Source organism: Salvelinus namaycush, chromosome 28 (assembly GCF_016432855.1).
Source record: "Salvelinus namaycush isolate Seneca chromosome 28, SaNama_1.0, whole genome shotgun sequence".
Lineage (NCBI taxonomy): Eukaryota > Metazoa > Chordata > Actinopteri > Salmoniformes > Salmonidae > Salvelinus > Salvelinus namaycush.
Window position 1 is genome coordinate 28,866,641 of NC_052334.1, and position 22,285 is coordinate 28,888,925.

Below are 22,285 nucleotides of genomic sequence, written 5' to 3' on the forward strand. Positions count from 1 at the left end.
CCTTGAATTATTATTTGATATAATGTCTAATGGTAAATATTATTCACAATATACATAGCATATATGCTCGGTCTCTAATTGTGCATCTCTGAGTTAAGTCAATAATTTACATTTACATTTAAGTCATTTAGCAGACGCTCTTATCCAGAGCGACTTACAAATTGGAAAGTTCATACATATTCATCCTGGTCCCCCCGTGGGAATTGAACCCTGGTCCCCCCGTGGGAAATGAACCCACAACCCTGGCGTTGCAAGCGCCATGCTCTACCAACTGAGCCACACGGGACCTATTTAATTTAATGCTAAGACATAGATTGCAAGATATTAACTCCTTGTTCCCCAGCCACTTAATAATTGCATAACGGTAAATATAGACTCTAGCATTTTATAGTATTCCGAGTGGTGACGCAAGGCTCGCAAACCTTGGCTATACCCACTGATTACGATTATGGGCCAATAGCGTTCACATAATACTGGAGTCAGATTGAATAATAATAAACTACATTTATCAATGTCATTTTTACACATCTACATAATGGAGACCTCTCATCCTCAGTCGATGGGGATTTCCACCACACTACATAATGGTTGGAAAATTTCCACCAACCTACATAATGGTTGGATAATTTCCACCAAACTGAATGGTGACTCATCCAGTTGATGGCTGACCAAAACAAACAAACATTAGATACAGCTGTAATGTCAGTGTGATGAGTCACTAATAAACTAGTGGATTGAGCGGTTTGACAATATCTACTAACCAAAATATTCAAGGCTAATCCGTAGCCTACGCCAGCTGTTACGGCTACAAGTATTCTGTGTGTATCCTGTGTGTATTTCTTTTCTCTCCTTCTCCCCTACTCACAGGGGACAATCATCATTCCCCAATCAGTCATCAATCATTCGCTAATCAGAAGACACCTGCTCCTTTTCCCTTACCCAATCACAGTTCCTTTCCCTTGGTTTAAAAACCCTGTCAGTTGTTTTCTCAGTAGCTCAATCTCTCTGTCAATGCCTTCTGTCTGTAGAGCGTGTGTTTGTTTTGAATCTACATGTCACTTTGTCCCCACCCGTGAGTATTGTTATGGTGTTTGTTTGATGGTGGGAAAAGGGGGTAACCAGACAAGTCGCCCTTGGGCATACACTACCCGTAGGTAAACGTTGTTGAAAACACTAGTTAGAACTGGGTGGACCACCCCCTGTATTTATTGGTTAGTTAGTTAGTGGTTGTTGAAATAGGCTAGTCTAGCTTAGGGGTGTTTTTGGATTATTATTGTTTCATTCCTTGTGTCCAGCTCAGCCCCTTTTCCTGCTCCCCCCATTACTGTGTGTTTATAAATAAACTGAGTGTTTGACGGTAGATCTTAGTTGTCGTGGTTATTTCGTTTACACTCTTACTTTGTCACTACTATAATTTGCATGAGTTATGTTACGGGTCCCATTACCATCCCCCCTAGACTGTCGGGCCAAAGGGATTTGTAACACCAGCCTAGCTTCCTGTGGTAAATTTGCCATTGGCACCATTTATATTTTATTTTTTACACCAAAAACAAACATACATATACAACATACAGACGCACACCAACAACTACATACAGTGCCAACAGAATGTATTTATACCCCTTGACTTATTCCACACTTTGTTACAGCCTGAACTCTAAATGTATTCAAAAGCTTTTTTTTCTCACCCATCTACACACAATACCCCATAATGTAAAAGTACTCCATGCTCACACCTACAGTTGAAGTCGGAAGTTTACATACACCTTAGCCAAATAAACTGAGTTTAAATGTTTCACAATTCCTGACATTTAATCCTAGTAAAAATTCCCTGTCTTAGGATCACCACCTTATTTTAAGAATGTGAAATGTCAGAATAATAGAGCGAATGATTTATTTCAGCTTTTATTTCTTTCATCACATTCCCAGTGGGTCAGAAGTTTACATACACTCAATTAGTATTTGGTAGCATTGCCTTGAAATTGTTTAACTTGGGTCAAATGTTTCGGGTAGCCTTCCACAAGCTTCCCATAATAAGTTGGGTGAATTTTAGCCCATTCCTCCTGACAGAACTGGTGTAACTGAGTCAGGTTTGTAAGCCTCCTTGCTCGCACATGCTTTTTCAGTTCTGCCCACACATTTTCTATGGGATTGAGGTCAGGGCTTTGTGATGGCCACTCCAATACCTTGACTTTGTTGTCCTTAAGCCATTTTGCCACAACTTTGAAAGTATGCTTGGGGTCATTGCCCATTTGGAAGACCCATTTGCGACCAAGCTTTAACTTCCTGACTGAAGTCTTGAGATGTCGCTTCAATATAGGCGCATAATTTCCCTTCATCATGATGCCATCTATTTTGAAGTGCACCAGTCCCTCCTGCAGCAAAGCACCCCCACAACATGATGCTGCCACCCCAGTGCTTCACGGTTGGGATGGTGTTCTTCAGCTTGCAAGCATCCCCATTTTTCCTCCAAACATAATGATGGTCATTATGGCCAAACAGTTCTATTTATGTTTCATCAGACCAGAGGACATTTCTTTAAAAAGTACGATCTTTGTCCCCATGTGCAGTTGCAAACCATAGTCTGGCTTTTTTATGGTGGTTTTGGAGCAGTGGCTTCTTCCTTGCCGAGTGGCCTTTCAGGTTATGTCGATATAGGACTCGTTTTACTGTGGATATTGATGATTTTGTACCTGTTTCCTCCAGCATCTTCACAAGGTCCTTTGCTGTTGTTCTGGGATTGATTTGCACTTTTCGCACCAAAGTACATTCATCTCTAGGAGAGAGAATGCCTCTCCTTCCTGAGCTGTATGACGGCTGTGTGGTCCCATGGTGTTAATACTTGTGTACTATTGTTTGTACAAATGAACGTGGTACTTTCAGGCGTTTGGAAATTGCTCCCAAGGATGAACCAGACTTTTTTTGAAAATTATATATATTTTTAAAATATATATATATATATATATCACCTTTATTTAACTAGGTAGGCAAGTTGAGAACAAGTTCTCATTTACAAGTGCGACCTGGCCAAGATAAAGCAAAGCAGTTTGACACATACAACAACACAGAGTTACACATGGAGTAAAACAAACATACAGTCAATAATACAGTAGAAAAATAAGTCTATATACAATGTGAGCAAATGAGGTGAGATAAGGGAGGTAAAGGCAAATAAAGGCCATGGTGGCGAAGTAAATACAATATAGCAAGTAAAACACTGGAATGGTAGATTTGCAGTGGAAGAATGTGCAAAGTAGAAATAGAAATAATGGGGTGCAAAGGAGCAAAATAAATAAATACAGTAGGGGAAGAGGTAGTTGTTTGGGCTAAATTATAGATGGGCTATGTACAGTTGCAGTAATCTGTGAGCTGCTCTGACAGCTGGTGCTTAAAGCTAGTGAGGGAGATAAGTGTTTCCAGTTTCAGAGATTTTTGTAGTTCGTTCCAGTCATTGGCAGCAGAGAACTGGAAGGAGAGGCGGCCAAAGAAGGAATTGGTTTTGGGGGTGACCAGAGAGATATACCTGCTGGAGCGCGTGCTACAGGTGGGTGCTGCTATGGGGACCAGAGAGCTGAGATAAGGGGGGACTTTACCTAGCAGGGTCTTGTAGATGACCTGGAGCCAGAGGGTTTGGCGACGAGTATGAAGCGACGGCCAGCCAATGAGAGCGTACAGGTCGCAGTGGTGGGTAGTATATGGGGCTTTGGTGACAAAACGGATGGCACTGTGATAGACTGCATCCAATTTATTGAGTAGGGTATTGGAGGCTATTTTGTAAATGACATCGCCGAAGTCGAGGATCGGTAGGATGGTCAATTTTACGAGGGTATGTTTGGCAGCATGAGTGAAGGAGGCTTTGTTGCGAAATAGGAAGCCAATTCTAGATTTAACTTTTGATTGGAGATGTTTGATGTGAGTCTGGAAGGAGAGTTTACAGTCTAACCAGACACCTAGGTATTTGTAGTTGTACACATATTCTAAGTCAGAACTGTCCAGAGTATTGATGCTGGGCGGTTGGGCAGGTGCAGGCAGCGATCGGTTGAATAGCATGCATTTAGTTTTACTTGTATTTAAGAGCAGTTGGAGGCCACGGAAGGAGAGTTGTATGGCATTGAAGCTCGTCTGGAGGGTTGTTAACACAGTGTCCAAAGAAGGAAAGTGGAGATCTACCATTTTTTTCTGAGGTCTTGGCTAATTTATTTTGATTTTCCCATGATGTCAAGCAAAGAGGCACTGAGTTTGAAGGTAGGCCTTGAAATACATCCACAGGTACACCTCCAATTGACTCAAATTATGTCAATTAGCCTATCAGAAGCTTCTAAAGCCATGACATCTTTTTCTGGAATTTTCCAAGCTGTTTAAAGGCACAGTCAACTTAGTGTATGTAAACTTCTGACCCACTGGAATTGTGATACAGTGAATTATAAGTGAAATAGTTTGTCTGTAAACAATTGTTGGAAAAATGTATTGTGTCATCCACAAAGTAGATGTCCTAACCGACTTGCCAAAACTATAGTTTGTTCACAAGAAATTTGTGGAGTGGTTGAAAAACGAGTTTGACTCCAACCTAAGTGTATGCAAACTACCGACTTCAACTGTACATTCCTATTGCCTGCATTATTGTTTGCCACATGGCCTTAAATTGTACCAATTTGTTTTTTCGGTCACCCATGCTATCTCAATAATTAAATAATAAATCATTTGATTTTTCCATTGTGTTAATGATAGTGGATTAATTGATTTTCATTTTTTAACACAAGTTTGTTTTTTTGGCACCCATTTAATTAGCCCCAAGGTAACCTTGTTAAATTTAGTTAATTCTCTTAAGTTAATGACTGTTTTCTCATTAGCTGGGAATGTTGTTTGAAATGTCCAATACAACATACTTGATATGGTTATCAACTTGCGTACCCCTAAAATGTTTTAATAAAGTTGTGCAGGGTGTGCTATTAGCATGCTAACACTCATTAAGACAGACTAGGATAAAAAGTAGCATAGCTAGCCATCACTAGCTTTTACTGGTTGAAGTTGAAGTAACTTCTGAGTGTAATATTGTTGACTGATGACTATAATATATATAATTTACATTTGGACGAAAGCTATATGAAGACATCAAAACTATGAAATAACAAATAACAAATAAAGTGTTAAACAATATTTAAGATTTTAGATTCTTCAAAGTAGCCAACCTTTCTCTTGATGACAGCTTTGCACACTCTTGGCTTTCTCTCAATCAGCCTCATGAGGTAGTCACCTGGAATGCATTTCAATTAGCAGGTGTGCCTTGTTAAAAGTTAATTTGTGGAATTTCTTTCCTTCTTAAGCCAATCAGTTGTGTTGTGACAAGGTAGGGTTGGTATACAGAAGATGGCAAAAACAGCGCAAATAAGCAAAGAGAAATGGCAGTCTATCATTACTTTAAGACATGAAGGTCAGTCAATCTGGAACATTTCAAGAACTTTGACAGTTTCTTCAAGTGCAGTTGCAAAAACCATCAAGCGCTATGATGAAACTGGTTCTCATGAGGACCGCCACAGGAAAGGAAGACCCAGAGTTACCTCTGCTGCAGAGGATAAGTTCATTAGAGTTACCAGCCTCAGAAATTGCATCCCAAATAAATGCTTCACAGAGTTCAAGCAACAGGCACATCTCAACATCAACTGTTCAGAGGGGACTGTGTGAATCAGGCCTTCATGGTCGAATTGCTGCAAAGAAGCCACTACTAAAGGACACCAATAAGAAGAGACTTGCTTGGGCCAAGAAACACAAGCAATGGACATTAGACTGGTGGAAATCTGTAATTTTGTCTGAAGAGTCAAAATTTGAGATTTTTGGTTTCAACCACCATGTCTTTGTGAGACGCAGAGTAGGTGAAAGGATGTTCTCCGCATGTGTGGTTCCCACTGTCAAGCGAGGAGGAGGTGTGGGGGTGCTTTGCTGGTGACACTGTCAGTGATTTATTTAGAATTCAATGTACACTTAACCAGTATGGCTACCACAGCATTCTGCAGTGATACGCCATCCCATCTGGTGGGACTCTCATTTGTTTTTCAACAGGACAATGGTCCAACACACCTCCAGGCCATGTAAGGGCTGCTTGACCAAGAAGGAGAGTGATGGAGTGCTGCATCAGATGACCTGGCCTCCACAATTGAGATGGTTTGGGATGAGTTGGACCGCAGAGTGAAGGAAAAGCAGACACGTGCTCAGCATATGTGGGAACTCCTTCAAGACTGTTGGAAAAGCATTCCAGGTGAAGCTGGCTGAGAGAATGCCAAGAGTGTGCAAAGCTGTCATCAAGGCAATGGTTGGCTACTTAGAAGTATATAAAATATATGTTGATTTGTTTAACATTTGCTAACTACATGATTCTATATGTTATTTCATCGTTTTGATGTCTTCTCTATTATTCTACAATGTAGAAAATAGTGAAAATAAACAAAAACCCTTGAATGAGGAGCTGTGTCCAAACTTTTGACTGGTACTATATGTGCGTGTTTCGTTATTTCTTGAAATCAGGCATGGATTAACTGCTTTCAAAGGTGACAAATTGCTTCCATACCCCACTTACGTGATTTTCGTTAAACGTCACTTCCGTGTATGGACAAATGGGATAGATACAATGAGTCATCTATCATTCTCTATGTTCTCAACCTAAATATATAACTCCATATCCCAATGCTCAGGTTAATGCAGAGTTTATGACAACTCGGAACCCCAAGTTAAAAGTTGCGCATGTTTTTTTTTTTTTTTTTCATAGAGCTTCCTAAGTTCCTATTGGTTGATTCTGCTACTTTCCAAGTGGGACGCTCAAACTTTTTATCTTTCTATGAGTTTCCAAGTCGATCATTTCACAAATCTTTTATTCGTCTCCGGAGTGGCACAGCGGTCTAAGGCACTACATCTCAGTGCAAGAGCCATCACTATAGTCCCATAGGGCGGCGCACAATTGGCCTGGGATAAGCCGTCATTGTAAATAAGAATTTGTTCTTAACTGACTTGCCTAGTTAAAGAAATAATTGTCAAACATGGGCATAACCAGAGTGTCTCTACAAAAATAATACTGTTCCTGATAGCATGGCTTCCTCTCCAGGCAGGGCCCAGCAAGTGGTATTGGCAGGTGGAAGATGCTGTGGATGCTGGAGATTCTGAATCCACTGCGTCTACATCTTGGCACTCCCCCACTGTAAAAATTTTTTGGGGAAGATATAGAAATGCATATATTAATGCATACTTTTAAATTATATTATGTGAGCTAAACATAAAAATGTATGACAAATCATTTTTAAATCATTTAAAAAAAGTTCTAATGTTAATGTCCCCGCTACAACAAAAAACAACTGAAATACATGTAATGTAGTCCTTGAAACATTGAATTGAAATACCTTAGAATTCCATTCATTCTATGGAGGACTGCTTCTTCTGGGGAGTGTCAGTTTGGCCTACTAGTGGGTTCAAAGCATTTAATTAGCAAATAGACTGTATTCTAGGGTTAATTGTATAATTGGATCTGAAGACTTGTGTATTCATAAATTCCGAGTTGTCACTAAGGCAGCATAAATCCAACACCTCGCGTCACCATGGAAGCGATCCGTTTGTGTCATGTTGTATTCGCCATTTTGATGGTTCTATGTGTGTGGGCTACGGCGATGAATGTCTCTACATTGCAGCTAGCTAGTTTACAAACAGTCAACATATAATCTCATACTGTTACATACATTTAACCGAAGAGATCATGGAGATGTGTGCAACTATTTTGTATGCCGGACGTCAAATTCAGAATGCGAAGTCTGCATTTTAGTCTGTTTTCTAACTTCGCCAGCTAGCCGCCAGGTTTCTTCTACTAAGCCGCAATTCAAAGTCGTACGTTAGCTAAAAGCTAGCGATGATATTGGATTTTATGGAAATCATACATCTGAAGAGGTACTGGCAGCGACGTCGCCCTGACACGCTATTTCTGGACATTGAATGATTGCTTCCTAGTTATGCAGCTAGTTAGCTAAGTTAGCTGAAATACAACATGGGCTTTCAAATACAACATTCCACGGTGCCTTTTTTCGTCATGGCTATGTAGGGGAACGCACAGCAAGCTACAAGTGTTTTTATTTTCACTCAACGTTGCTTTCACCGTTCACGTTCCAGTTGTCTCGTAGACTAGCACAATGAACCGTTATTCATAAGAAACTGCAAATGTCAAATCGAACCACCAAGACAAGATGAGTCAAAGAAAATGGCAATATTGTCCTCACAGAAATGTGATTGCATCATTAGATTCTTCCCTTTGACCACATCAAAAGGACCATCAGTTATGATTTTTGGATTGATACCCCAGGAGTTACATGAACAGCTCCTAGACCTAAAAAACTACCAAAATCGAACAAATGGTGTGGAAGAGCTGAAAAAAATCCTCTTTGGATTGGACTTGAAGCCAGTCCCCTCGGACAGTATTGTGGAGTTTATATATTTTCTCCACAGACTTCTAGATGACACCAACTTCAAAGTCTTGTATGGCACTTTACAGGTGATAAACCTACTCATCCAGAAATTGGATTACAATATAGACAAATATTTCAAACAGATAGTATGTGTGGCTCTGAAAACCCTTGGAGACAACCGTGCTGTCACCAGGAATGAGTACATGAATGTGTTCAGGCAGTTGACTAGAATTGTAGGGCCACAGAAAGTGTTGGACCTTGTCATTGGACACCTGAGACACAAGAACTCCAGGGTCAGAGAGGATGTCATCAACATCATCACAGCAGCTATGCTCACCCACCCCAAGAAGGACTTCAATATCCCCAGCCTCTGCTTTGAAGTTGCACCATACTTGGCGGACAGCAAGAAGAAGGTCCGCCATGCAGCCCTAGAACTATTTGCTGTTTTTGACCATTGCCTTGACACAGGGAAAAAACAGCCCCTAATGAAGGCTGTAGACAGAGTGGAGCTCAATGGGGATGTGGAGGGTCTTATGGCAGCTGTTCAAGCAAGAAGAGCCAGGCACATACTTCCCAGACTGTCCTCAGATGGGATGGTAGAATACGCCCTTCTAATCCCTAAATCAGGACAACGACGGTCACCACAGTTTGGGTCAGGAGCTGACCTGGAGTGGGTGCTCAATGGTGGGCGGATCAGCAGTGCCAAGAGCATCAGGACGGAACCAGACTCTGACAGGCTGTATCATGGTTATGGAAGCTTGGGCTCCCTCATTGATGACCTTCCACTGCAGAGGAGAATTGTCAGTGCAGGCAAAGGGAAGAACAAGCTTCCCTGGGAGAGGTCAAGCCTCCCTTCCACAGTGAACATCCAGCCAACATCCAGCCAATCCTCTGATCAGGTTGGTCATAGTTGACGCCAAGGGTACATCAAGCAAAAGTCTGCTGATGACACTTGTCTATCATCTAGCTTTTTTTATGTAGCAAAGTGTCATTTGAGAAAAATAAATATCAAGACATGCTCTCTCTAGGCTATAGGTAAAATAATCTTATTTCCATAGTGGCACCATAATTACATGGAATAAGGTGCAAATAGAATGAGGTTTGTGACCACCCAAAGTGAAAATCTGTCAAATATTAGTTTGCAGGAACCTGAAAGTTCACTGAAACAATAACACACAGTATACTAGATATTGACTAGTAGGCTTGTGTTGGGACTATATGGAGTTGTATCCATAACTATTTGTTTGATGGCTGATTTGGGCAATTCCACGTAGAGGAATTATGTTTTGACTCCAATTTGTCACTTTAAATGGAAGGTAGCATACACTTAACCACATGTAACATATGGATTTGCATTGGTATTCTCATCCAAAGTCCCAATGCAAAGTTGCACCTAATTTTTCAAGTTGTTACATAAAACCGATAAGAATGCCGAAGTCATGTCAGAAAATGTTTTTCTGGGGTGTGATGTAAGATGGAGGCCCCGGCAAGCCAGCCTATTCCTTAAAGGTTAACTCCAACAGAAATAACTTTAAAATGTATAACCTCAAATTAAACCAAATCGTTTGCACTCATGACTACTGGTTTCAATAAAATTTTCAGCCAATTTTACAAGTTAATACTTTATAAATCTATTGTTACAAATCAACTTGCAAGGTTGCTAGCCAACTAGCCTGCTAACGTTAGCCCTACTAGCCTGTTAACATAAGCCCTATTGGCCTGCTAACATTAGCCCTACCAGCCTGCTGACGTTATGTTAGAACTGCATGAGTCAGCCATTTGCTATCAACACCTAGCTTATAGCTACATTAACCCTTTACGCTACAGACGATTTTGTGAGAAGACCAATTTTCGGGATGTCTCATGGTCTGACAAACACCACTCTTGCTCTGTCACCTTTCACCGCAGATGCAAAAGTGTGACATTGGCTGATGGGGTGGAGTGGGACGCATCCAATGCAAAAAAACAGATGTGCAAATTATGTGTGTGTGAGCAAATGATGATGTGAGTGTTTGTGTGTGTTGGAGTGTCAGTGTGCATGAGTGTGTAGGGCCCTAAGAGGGTGCATAGAGCCAGTGCAAAAATAAAATACAAGGGTCAACTCAGTCAGTGTAGCCTTTGTGTTAGCTATTTAGTTAGTTATTTAGCAGACTTATGGCTTGGGGATAGAAGCAGTTCAAGAGCCTTTTGGTGTCAGACATGATGCACCGGTACCGCTTACCGTGCGGAACCAGAGAACAGTCTATGGCTTGGGTGGCTGGAGTCTTTAATGATTTTTCTGGCCTTTATTTTCACACCGCCTGATATCGAGGTCCTGGATGGCAGGGAGCTCAGCCCCAGTGATGAAGCCCCCCTCCCCCGTTTCCTTTAGTCCACGATCAGCTTTTGGCCTTACTGACATTGAGGGAGAGGCTGTTGTTCCGGCACCACACTGTTAAGTCACTGACCTCCCTGTAGGTTGTCTCATCGTCATCTGTGATCAGGCCTACCACCGTTGTGTCGTGAGCAAACTTGATGATGGTGTTAGAGTTGTGCGGGCCACACAGTTGTGGGTGAACAGGGAGTACAGGAGGGGAGTAAGCACACACCCCTGTGGGGCCCCTGTGTTAAGGGTCATAATGGCGGAGGTGATGTTGCCGACCTTCACCACCTGGGTTTGGCCCGTCAGGAAGTCCAGGATCCAGTTGCAGAGTGAGGTGTTCAGTCCCAGGGTCCTAAACTTGGTGACGAGCTTGGAGGGGACTATGGTGTTGAATGCTGAACTGTAGTTAATGAACAGCATTCTCACATGTCAGCTATAACATAACACCTTGAGTTAAAAAAAATATATATATATGGGATATTGAACTACAGTAGGTGAAGTGGATTTACATCCGGTAATGGAATTACATCATTGCTCCCTGATCTGTACCATACAGAAAATTATAATTCTTGATATATCATTCTCTTCATGGTGTTGTATCCTAATAGGTACACAAAGGTACAAAATATGCAATGTCCTTCTTTTGCATATTTGAGTATACTACGCACTGGCTATTATTGTAATGATCTCCGCCCCCAAACAATACCACATTTAGTTGGTCCGAACCAGACCAAATCTGAAACAATCATAGACCTCTATGTTTCATAAGTTTGGACACCACAGTAGAGTACAGTAAAGTATATATGTATAATACAGTACATAATATTCTACTCTAGTGCTGTACTGTACAGTGTAGGGTTGGCCGGTATCTAGATTTCCATACCTTCATACCGTGCCATCTCGGGATATATACGTTATTACCGGTAGTGCACACAAGGGGCACAATTTATTTTTCAAACGAGAAAAAAATGCCCCAAAAAATGCCACTTACCAGAATAATAAGAAGTACTAAGGAATCCTCATAGTGCATGCTTGGTAAATGCTAACGAGCGCATGCAAACATTTACTACTAAGACAGACAATCCAGCTCATAAAGTTATGCAAGCATCTCAAAACGCAGTTTGCAACACGCACAAAACAAACATTAGACAGCAGGGATCTTAATCCAGGAGGGGATTATCTCTGCTGCTGTTACCAAGAAGCTTGATCCTGCAAGCTAACGTTAGCCACTTAGCTAACATTAGCAACCAAAACCCAGCTAGAGAGAATTTATTTGGCACATCTTAGATAGTTAACTTAATAGTTATAAGATATATAGCTGGCAAACAGTAGTGAATTCCATACAAGTGTAACTTGATCACCTCACTTAATTTGCACTACAGGAGTGACTCATCTCAAGAAGCTCCCATTTTCCACGTTGTTCTTTTTTGTAAACAAACACACGTGACTGGCTCAAACAGCTTTTCGGGAAACTAGTACCGGTAGCTTCATAATGAAAAAATTATCTAACAGGCAAAATTAGGAACGCGATCTGCTTTATCTATTACCTAGTGCACAAGTTGACAGCAGGTATTTATTTAAAAAGTACTAATATTCAAATGTATAAAAATTAAAAGACGGTATTGGAAAATCATACTGATGGTATTTGTAAATAACCCAGGATAACTGTTTGGAGTTTGTGACAGCAACTGTGAGCTTATTACAGTTTTTTGGACATTTTGTTCTGGGATTTCTAGTGTAGCTTGTCAGCATCATATAGCAAAACATCTTACATGTGCATGTTCACGAGTGTCAGATTTTTATAGATAACTTGAAAAGTTTGTAGCTCAAACCATTCGGACTCTACATAAGTTTTTGTAAAATGACCCGATCCCGGGCCCCTTCCAGATCCGCCCTTGTCTCACAAACACCACTCTAGCGCAGCCCCCATTAATCACACATACTAATAGTTGGTATCTACGAATGCAGAAGAAATAGACAAATCCGATTAGAAGTCCAAAACATGCCAGCGTTACGGTGGGACTCATTGGGTTAAGGGACATTTCCCTTCTCTGCTTCAGCTTGAGTTTTTGTAAAAACTACTCCACAGATATGGCTCTTTTACAACTTGTGCTCAAAATCTTTATAGCCCTGAACAACAATTAATACGCTCTTGGTATCTTTCTAGATTTATCCAAAGCGTTCAACACAGTTGATTATGAAATATGACTCGCTAAATTGCATTATTACAGTTTTCACGATTATACATATAAATGGATATATAATTATGTTTATGATAGAGAACAATTTGTATATGCAATTGCTTGTGCATCTACCAGGGCCAAGATATCATGTGGTGTTCCACAGGGTTCGATCCTTGGACCTTTGTTATTCCTAATCTATATCCATGTCCTTGCTGCTGTGTCTGCTACCGTACTTCCCGTTATTGTTACTGATGATACCAACTTCATTTTATCACGCAAGAATTTCAATTCACGTATCTTATCCAGCATGGCACATTTTATGAATGGTTCCAGATAAACTATCTTTAAATGCTTAAAAAAATCAAACTTCATTGTATTTACTGGTAAGAATATGAAATATTGTTTAAAAAACGAGCCAGAATTTCAATTGGTGGGAATGAAATGGACCAGGTTTCATCCTCTAGATTCCTAGGTGTTCTTGTTGATGAAAAGTTGTCCTGTAAAGATCATATTCACTTTGTCTGCAGCAAAGTCGTGAAGTCCGTTGGTATCATCAGAAAGATTAGTGGTTTGGTTCAGGCTTGCTTCCTAACACTATACTATAGCTTAATTTACCCATATCTCATTTACTGCAATATTGTCTGGGCCAGTACATATGCTTTCTACCTACACAAATGACTCATCACACAGAAGAAATTGGCAAGACTAGCCGCCTCTAACGGCTTGGCTCCATCTGCCCATCTGTTTTAAGAAACTCACTATATTGTCTATCTACAACATTAATATACAAGAAACAATGCACCTTCATCTACAAATACACATACCTCCCAGACAGCCTACCTAATCCCTTCAATAGATTCTTCCAGGTTAATTCCCAAATCCATGCATACAACACACAGCGATAAACTTCACCCTCCCCACTGCTGCACCTCACATTGTCAATTCTCTATCAGATACAAAGGTTCCATACTCTGGAATTCTTATATTCACATTGCCAAAATATCATTATCCATCAATAACTTAAAGCGTAGAAAAGGGGTCAGACTGATAAATCAAACTACGCAGTAGTCTCCTTCATGTAGCTTAACTCTCTTACACACACACACACACACACACACACACACACACACACACACACACACACACACACACACACACACACACATAATTAAACATGTGTTTTCTTGTACAGTTGAAGTCGGAAGTTTACATACACTTAGGTTGGAGTCATTAAAACTCGTTTTTCAACCACTCCACAAATTTCTTGTGAACAAACTATAGTTTTGGCAAGTCGGTTAGGACATCTACTTTGTGCATGACACAAGTAATTTTTCCAACAATTGTTTACAGACAGATTATTTCATTTATTTCACTGTATCACAATTCCAGTGGGTCAGAAGTTTACATACACCAAGTTGACTGTGCCTTTCGCCAACAGCCAAGGAAATAGCAGGGCGCCAAATACAAATCAACAGAAATCTCATAAGTCAAATTTCTCAAACATACAAGTATGAGGCACCATTTTAAAGATACACTTCTCGTTAATCCAGCCACAGTGTCTGATTTCAAAAATACTTTACAGCGAAAGCTCCACAAACGATTATGTTAGGTCACCACCAAGTCACAGAAAAACCCAGCCATTTTTCCCGCCAAAGAGAGGAGTCACAAAAAGCACAAATAGAGATACAATTAATCACTAACCTTTGATGATCTTCATCAGATGACACTCATAGTACTTCATGTTACACAATACATGTATGTTTTGTTCGATAAAGTGCATATTTATATCCAAAAATCTCATTTTACATTGGTGTGTTATGTTGAGTAGTTCAAAAACATGCTATGATTTTGCAGAGAGCCACATGAATTCACAGAAATACTCATTATAAATGTTGATGAAAATTCAAGTGTTATGCATGGAACTTTAGATACACTTCTCCTTAATGCAACCGCTGTGTCAGATTTCAAAAAAACTTTACGGAAAAAGCATAATCTGAGAATGGCACTCAGAGCCCAAACCAGCCAGAGAAATATCCGCCATGTTGGGGAGTCAACATTATTCATATATAAATATTCACTTACCTTTGATGATCTTCATCAGAATGCACTCCCAGGAATCGCAGTTCCACAATAAATGCTTGTTTTGTTTGATAATGTCCATCATTTATGTCCATTTATGTCCAATAGCTTCTTTTGTTAGGGAGTTTGGTAAACAAATCCAAAAGCGCGATCTGGTCCATTTGGACAAAACGTTCAAAAAGTTATATTACAGGTCGAAGAAACTTGTCAAACTAAGTATAGAATCAATCTTTAGGATGTTTTTATCATAAAAGTTCAATAATGTTCCAACCGGAGAATTCCATTGTCTATAGAGAAGCAATGGAACGAGAGCTAACTCTCAAGTGAAAGCGCATGACTGAGAACGAGGCTGTAGGCAGACCCCTTACTCAAACAGCTCCCATCCGGCCCCCCTTCACATGAGAAGCCTGAAACCACGTTCTAAAGACGGTTGACATCTAGTGGAAGCCTTAGGAACATGCGGTGCGGTGCAGTGCCTGTTCATTTCTCATTGAATCACAGCCTACTTTGACAAACGGGTAATGATTTAACAAGCGCATTTGCGAAAAAAGCACTGTCGTTGCACCAATGTACCTAACCATAAACATCAATGCCTTTCTTTAAAATCAATACACAAGTATATATTTTTAAACCTGCATATTTAGTTAATATTGCCTGCTAACATGAATTTCTTATAACTAGGGAAATTGTCACTTCTCTTGCGTTCCGTGCAAGCAGAGTCGGGGTGTATGCAGCAGTTTGGGCCGCCTGGCTCATTGCGAACTGTGTGAAGTCCATTTATTCCTAACAAAGGCCGTAATTAATTTGCCAGAATTGTACATAATTATGACATAACATTGAAGGTTATGTAACAGCAACATTTAGACTTAGGGATGCCATCCGTTAGATAAAATACGGAGCGGTTCCGTATTTCACTGAAAGAATAAACGTTTTGTTTTCGAAATGATAGTTTCCGGATTCGACCATTTTAATGACCAAAGGCTCGTATTTCTGTGTGTTATTATGTTATAATTAAGTCTATGATTTGATAGAGCAGTCTGACTGAGCGATGGTAGGCACCAGCATGCTCGTAAGCATTCATTCAAACAGCACTTTCGTGCGTTTGCCAGCAGCTCTTCACAATGCTTCAAGCATTGCGGTGTTTATGACTTCAAGCCTATCAACTCCCGAGATTAGGCTGGTGTAACCGATGTGAAATGGCTAGCTAGTTAGCGGGGTGCGCGCTAATAGCGTTTCAAACGTCACTCGCTCTGACACTTGGAGTAGTTGTTCCCCTAGCTCTGCATGGGTAACGCTGCTTCGAGGGTGGCTGTTGTCGATGTGTTCCTGGTTTGAGCCCAGGTAGGAGCGAGGAGAGGGACGGAAGCTATACTGTTACACTAGCAATACTAAAGTGCCTATAAGAACATCCAATAGTCAAAGTCCTATAATTCCTATAATAACTACAACCTAAAACTTCTTACCTGGGAATATTGAAGACTCGTGTTAAAAGGAACCACCAGCTTTCATATGTTTTCATGTTCTGAGCAAGGAACTTAAACGTTAGCTTTCTTACATGGCACATACTGCACTTTTACTTTCTTCTCCAACACTTTGTTTTTGCATTATTTAAACCAAATTGAACATGTTTCATTATTTATTTGAGGCTAAATTGATTTTATTGATGTACTATATTAAGTTAAAATAAGTGTTCATTCAGTATTGTTGTAATTGTCATTGTCATTTATTACTTTTTTTGTCCCTCCAATAATCGGTATCGGTATCGGCGTTGAAAAATCATAATCGGTCAACCTCTAATTTCAAGGGCTCAGTGCCTCTTTGCTTGACATCATGGGAAAATCAAAAGAAATCAGCCAAGACCTCAGAAAAAAATGGTAGACCTCCACAAGTCTGGTTCATCCTTGGAAGCAATTTCCAAACATCTGAAGGTACCACGCTCATCTGTACAAACAATAGTACACATGTATAAACAGCATGGGACCACGCAGCCGTCATACCGCTCAGGAAGGTTATAGGCCTTCTGTCTCCTAGAGCTGAACGTACTTTGGTGCGAAAAGTGCAAATCAATCCCAGAACAACAGCAAAGGACCTTGTGAAGATGCTGGAGGAAACGGGTACAAAAGAATCTATATCCACAGTAAAACGAGTCCTATATCGACTATATCGAAAGGCCACTCAGCAAGGAAGAAGCCACTGCTCCAAAACCACCATAAAAAAGCCAGACTACGGTTTGCAACTGCACATGGGGACAAAGATCGTACTTTTTGGAGAAATGGCTTCTGGTCTGATGAAACAAAAATAGAACTGTTTGGCCACAATGACCATCGTTATGTTTGGAGGAAAAAGGGGGAGGCTTGCAAGCTGAAGAACACCATCCCAACCGTGAAGCACGGGGGTGGCAGCATCATGTTGTGGGGGTGCTTTGCTGCATGAGGGACTGGTGCACTCCACAAAAGATGGCATCATGATGAAGGGAAATTATGCGCCTATATTGAAGCAACATCTCAAGACATCAGTCAGGAAGTTAAAGCTTGGTCACAAATAGGTCTTCCAAATGGACAATGACCCCAAGCATACTTCGGAAGTTGTGGCAATATGGCTTAAGGACAACAAAGTCAAGGTATTGGAGTGGCCATCACAAAGCCCTGACCTCAATCCCATAGAAAATTTGTGTGCAGAACTGAAAAAGCGTGTGCGAGCAAGGAGGCCTACAAACCTGACTCAGTTATACCAGCTCTGTCAGGAGGAATGGGTCAAAATTCACCCAACTTATTGTGGGAAGCTTGTGGAAGGCTACCCGAAACGTTTGACCCAAGTTAAACAATTTAAATGCAATGCTACCAAATACCAATTGAGTGTATGTAAACTTCTGACCCACTGGGAATGTGATGAAAGAAATAAAAGCTGAAATAAATCATTCTCTCTACTATTATTCTGACATTTCACATTCTTAAAACAAAGTGATGATCCTAACTGACCTAAGACAGGGAATGTTTACCAGGATTAAATGTCAGGAGTTGTGAAACTGAGTTTAAATGTATTTGGCTAAGGTGTATGTAAACTTCCGACTTCAACTGTATACTGAGTATATCATGTACATTTATAATTAGTATGCTCTATTTAACTGATGCAACTTTTTTATGTACTTATTTGTAGCCCTTTTGGGTTTCCAACCTCACCTGCTCAGTTTTTACATTTTTTTTTTAATCTGTACTGTTTTGTACTGTCATCTACATTAAAACAATTAATTAAAAAATAAATGCTGAAAACATTTTGCTTCACTATTTGAAAAGATAACAAGCTATAGAATGAAAAATACAGCCGTTTTGGTGCAGGTACAGATGATTTTTAGATATGTATTATTATTCTACAAATCGGTACTTGGAGTCAAATATCAATATAATATCATCCAAAAAGAATATTGCGATATGTAACTTATTTCTCCCCCCCATCACTACTGTGGCATTGCAATTTGTGAGTTTGTCATCTCAGAGCTGTATTCTCATGAATTTCAAGTTGAGGTCAGTTTTGGAAAATGTCGGCCTACTGTATGTCGATAGAAGGTTTGATGAACATCTATTGCATGATCCACATTAGACAGAAAAGGTGAGTTTATCCACCTTGGTTGCTATGAGACCATGTAGGCTAGATAACAGATGTGAGTGGTTGGAGAAGACAATCATCTCATATTACAGGGATCCTGCTCCTTGATGACAGTGATAATCCAAAGCATTTTCTCGTTCTATGTTGCTTGGGAGAACCCCTCTCTACAATGGGTTTACTCCCAGATTGCCTCATCAGGGAAGTCAATCTACTAATCTCCTCGTTTTCATTCTCTCAGATACTGAAACACCCAGCTGTCAGTGTCAGACAGTGGCAGACGTTTGTTTATAGTGGGGAAACACCGGCCATATCCCTTTTTTTGGTATAATAGATTAGCCTACTTGTGCTTCTGAACTGTAGCCACAAAGTCGCAACAAAAGTATAGGCTATGCGCTTAGATAAAGATCCGTAGGGGAGAGATCCCAGCAGTGGCACCTTGTCACAGCGACGGTTCGAGAAACACAGACTTTTGAGTGAGCATTCAGATACTATTAAATCGTTGAAATTTGGAAGAATGACCATTTGATTTTTTGCAAGCATTTCGCTACACCCGTAATAACATCTGCTAAATATGTGTATGCGACCAATAACATTTGATGAGTTGATCACAATAGTTGAAAACTACTTGTTCAAAGAGGCTTTTTGAAGTTTGCTCTGTGCACCATATTCATTTCAGAGCCTTCCAGTGAAACCTTATGTTTATAGTAGTCCCCGTCTCCCAGCAACATCTTTGCGACACAACACACATGTATTCAGAGGGGGCTTGACACTTAATTGGCAATGCATGTGAAGATATCGTAGGACCCGATGCGACTGGAATATCAACCACTTCGGCTGCGTTCACACATGCAGCCCAATTCTGATCTTTTCCCCACCAATTGGTCTTCTGCTCAATCACATCGGGGCCCGGTTTTCCGATAGCGATGGAACTTAAGCTTTACAGTGTTTTGACGATACATCGTTCCTATAACAGCCGACAGTGTCACATGCGTTTCCCAAAGCACCACGTAGAGAGAACGTTCGCGTCATTTGTAGCGTGTGTCAATACCGAAAGAAAGGCAGCGCTGCTCTCGGATCAGTTTCATCCATTCAAATATTACCTTAATATCAGAATTATTTTACAATACTGACGACGGATCAGCCGCTCGAGCTGTATTATAACCTGTGGCTGCAAATATTGAGGAGGCTTAGTCTATTCTTACCCAATAATACTGCACAAAATGACACATTTGGTACGTCATCAAATAAAATAAAATGTTATTTGTCACATGCTTCGTAAACAACAGGTGTTGACTAACAGTGAAATGCTTACTTATGGGCTCTTCGCAACAATGCAGAGAATAAAAAAGATAAATAAAATAAAAATATTAACACGGGGAATAAATACAGAATGAGTAACGATCACATGGCTATATACACTGAGTACCAATACAGAGTCGATGTGCAGGGGTACGAGGTAATTGAGGTAGATATGTACATATAGGTAGGGATAAAGTGACTAGGAAGCAAGATAGATTAACAGTAACAGCAGCGTATGTAATGAGTCAAAAGAGTTAGTCCGGGTAGCTGTTGGTTAACCATTTAACTAACTATTAACAGTCTTATGGCTTGGGGGTAAAAGCTGTTCAGGGTCCTGTTGGTTCCTGACGTGGTGCATCGGTACTTATCGTGTGGTAGCAGAGAGAACAGTGTATGACTTGGGTGGCTGGAGTATTTGACCATTTTTAGGGTCTTCCTCTCACACGGCCTGGTATAAAGGTCCTGGATGGCATAGAGCTTGGTCTGTCTCCTGGGACGTATACACTACCCTCTAGTAACTTGCGGTCGGATGCCAAGCAGTTGCTATACCAAGAGGTGATGCAGCCAGTCAAGATGCTCTCAATGGTGCAGTTGTATCACTTTTTGAGGATCCGAGGGCCCATGCCAAATCTTTTCAGGATCCAGTTGCAGAGGGAGGTGTTCAGTCCTAGGGTCCCTAGCTTGGTGATGAGCTTGGAGGGCACAATGGTGTTAAAACGTTGAGTTGTAGTCGATGAACAACATTCTCACATAGGTATTCCTCCTGTCCAGGTGGGAGAGAGCAGTGTGGAGTGCGATAGAGATTGCATCATCTGTGGATCTGCTGTTTGTAACAATTGCAAAGACATTGGCAACTTTGTTCTGAAGTGATCTGCAGTCACAGACAGACAAATTACCACCTTGATTCTATATTAGGTGGAGATCTTCTGTGTATAAAGTAGGCAAAAAAGCATCTATTGACCCACTTAGCTGTTCTGAGGCAGTTGGTCAATAACAATTGTCTAAAAGTGCAACTTTAGTAACGATGGTTTTGGGAAGCAACTCAGAGATTTAACAATGCTCCTACGAAGGTTCTAATGATGAACTTAGCCTTAAGATGCTTTTGGGACTCTGGGTCCTGATCTTTTCACATCAGATTTTTTGGATTGATCAAAAGACCAATTAGTGAAAAGAAGATCAGAATTAGGCTGCCTGTCTAAACGCAGCCTTACTGCCCTAGTGTTGATTAAGATCCCAGTGGTTAAATCTAACGACAATGTGAGTTGCCTTTAATGTGAGATGGATCTTAACACCCTGTCTGAGGGAAGCTTTGGTGAGCAGTGAGGTGAAAACTTAACCTCAGAGATCAATTTTACTGTGAGGCTTGAAAATGTCCCATGGCTACACTTTTTATTAAATTTTTTACACCCTTTTCTCTCCAATTTCGTGATATCCAATTGGAAGTTACAGCCTTGTCCCATCGCTGCAACTCCCCTACAGACTCAGGAGAGGCGAAACATGACCCTGCCAAGCCGCACTGCTTCTTGACACACTGCTCGCCTAACCCGGAAGCCAGCCGCACCAATGTGTTGGAGGAAACACTGTACAACTGGCGACCGAGATCTGCTTGCAGGCTCCCGGCCCGCCACAAGGAGTCACTAGAGCGCGATGGAACAAGGAAATCCCAGCCGGTCAAACCCACCCCTAACTTGGACGAGTCTGGGCCAGTTGTGCGCCACTTCATGGGTCTCCTGGTTACGGCCGGCTGTGACGTAGTCTGGGATCGAACCCAGGGCTTTAGTGACACCTCAAGTACTGCAATGCAGTGCCTTAGACTGCTGTGCCACTCGGGAGGCCCGGCTACACCTTTTATAGTAAAAGTTTAATGAGAGTAGTACACATCATTGAAGTAGGACAGACGCCATTGAAGTTTGGGTTTATACAAACTGACCTAATCGCTGCAACATCCCTTTGTTGATACCAATGGATGAAATTACAGTTGATCCATGGTAGGCTCTCTGTTTTCAAATAGTCGTTTATGTTTGACATGTGAACTTTACCCAGTTTTGTGGTTCAGTGACATAATTGTCACCATAGTTATCCCCTGATTCCATCTCCTCAGGTCATCAGTGAAGACTGCTTGTCCCTCTCCCGGAAGCTGAGCCCGGAGACATATGTCCCCAGTTTTGGTAAGTGCCCATTTTCTGTCTCTTGCATGCATCATGAGCTACCACACAAGCTGACGAGGTGCAGTTGAGTTGAGTTGCTGTCAGTGCCGAAGTTAGCCTGGCTCTAGATTAAACCAGCTTTGAATTGGATTATCACGCCGAGTCACGGTGCCACGC

The 22,285-nt window shown here is 40.9% G+C and overlaps 1 protein-coding gene across 1 annotated transcript in view; it reads left to right on the forward strand.

Moving 5' to 3' along the window:
• The first annotated feature begins 7,651 nt into the window (after positions 1-7,651).
• The window catches only part of LOC120023711 (TOG array regulator of axonemal microtubules protein 1-like), a 41,153-nt gene continuing 26,519 nt past the window's right edge, over positions 7,652-22,285 (forward strand). Inside the window, exons 1-2 of the mRNA XM_038967776.1 lie at positions 7,652-9,334; positions 22,063-22,129. Coding sequence (XP_038823704.1) covers positions 8,231-9,334; positions 22,063-22,129 — 1,171 coding nt within the window. The 5' untranslated portion in view covers positions 7,652-8,230. The remainder of the gene's footprint in view (positions 9,335-22,062; positions 22,130-22,285) is intronic.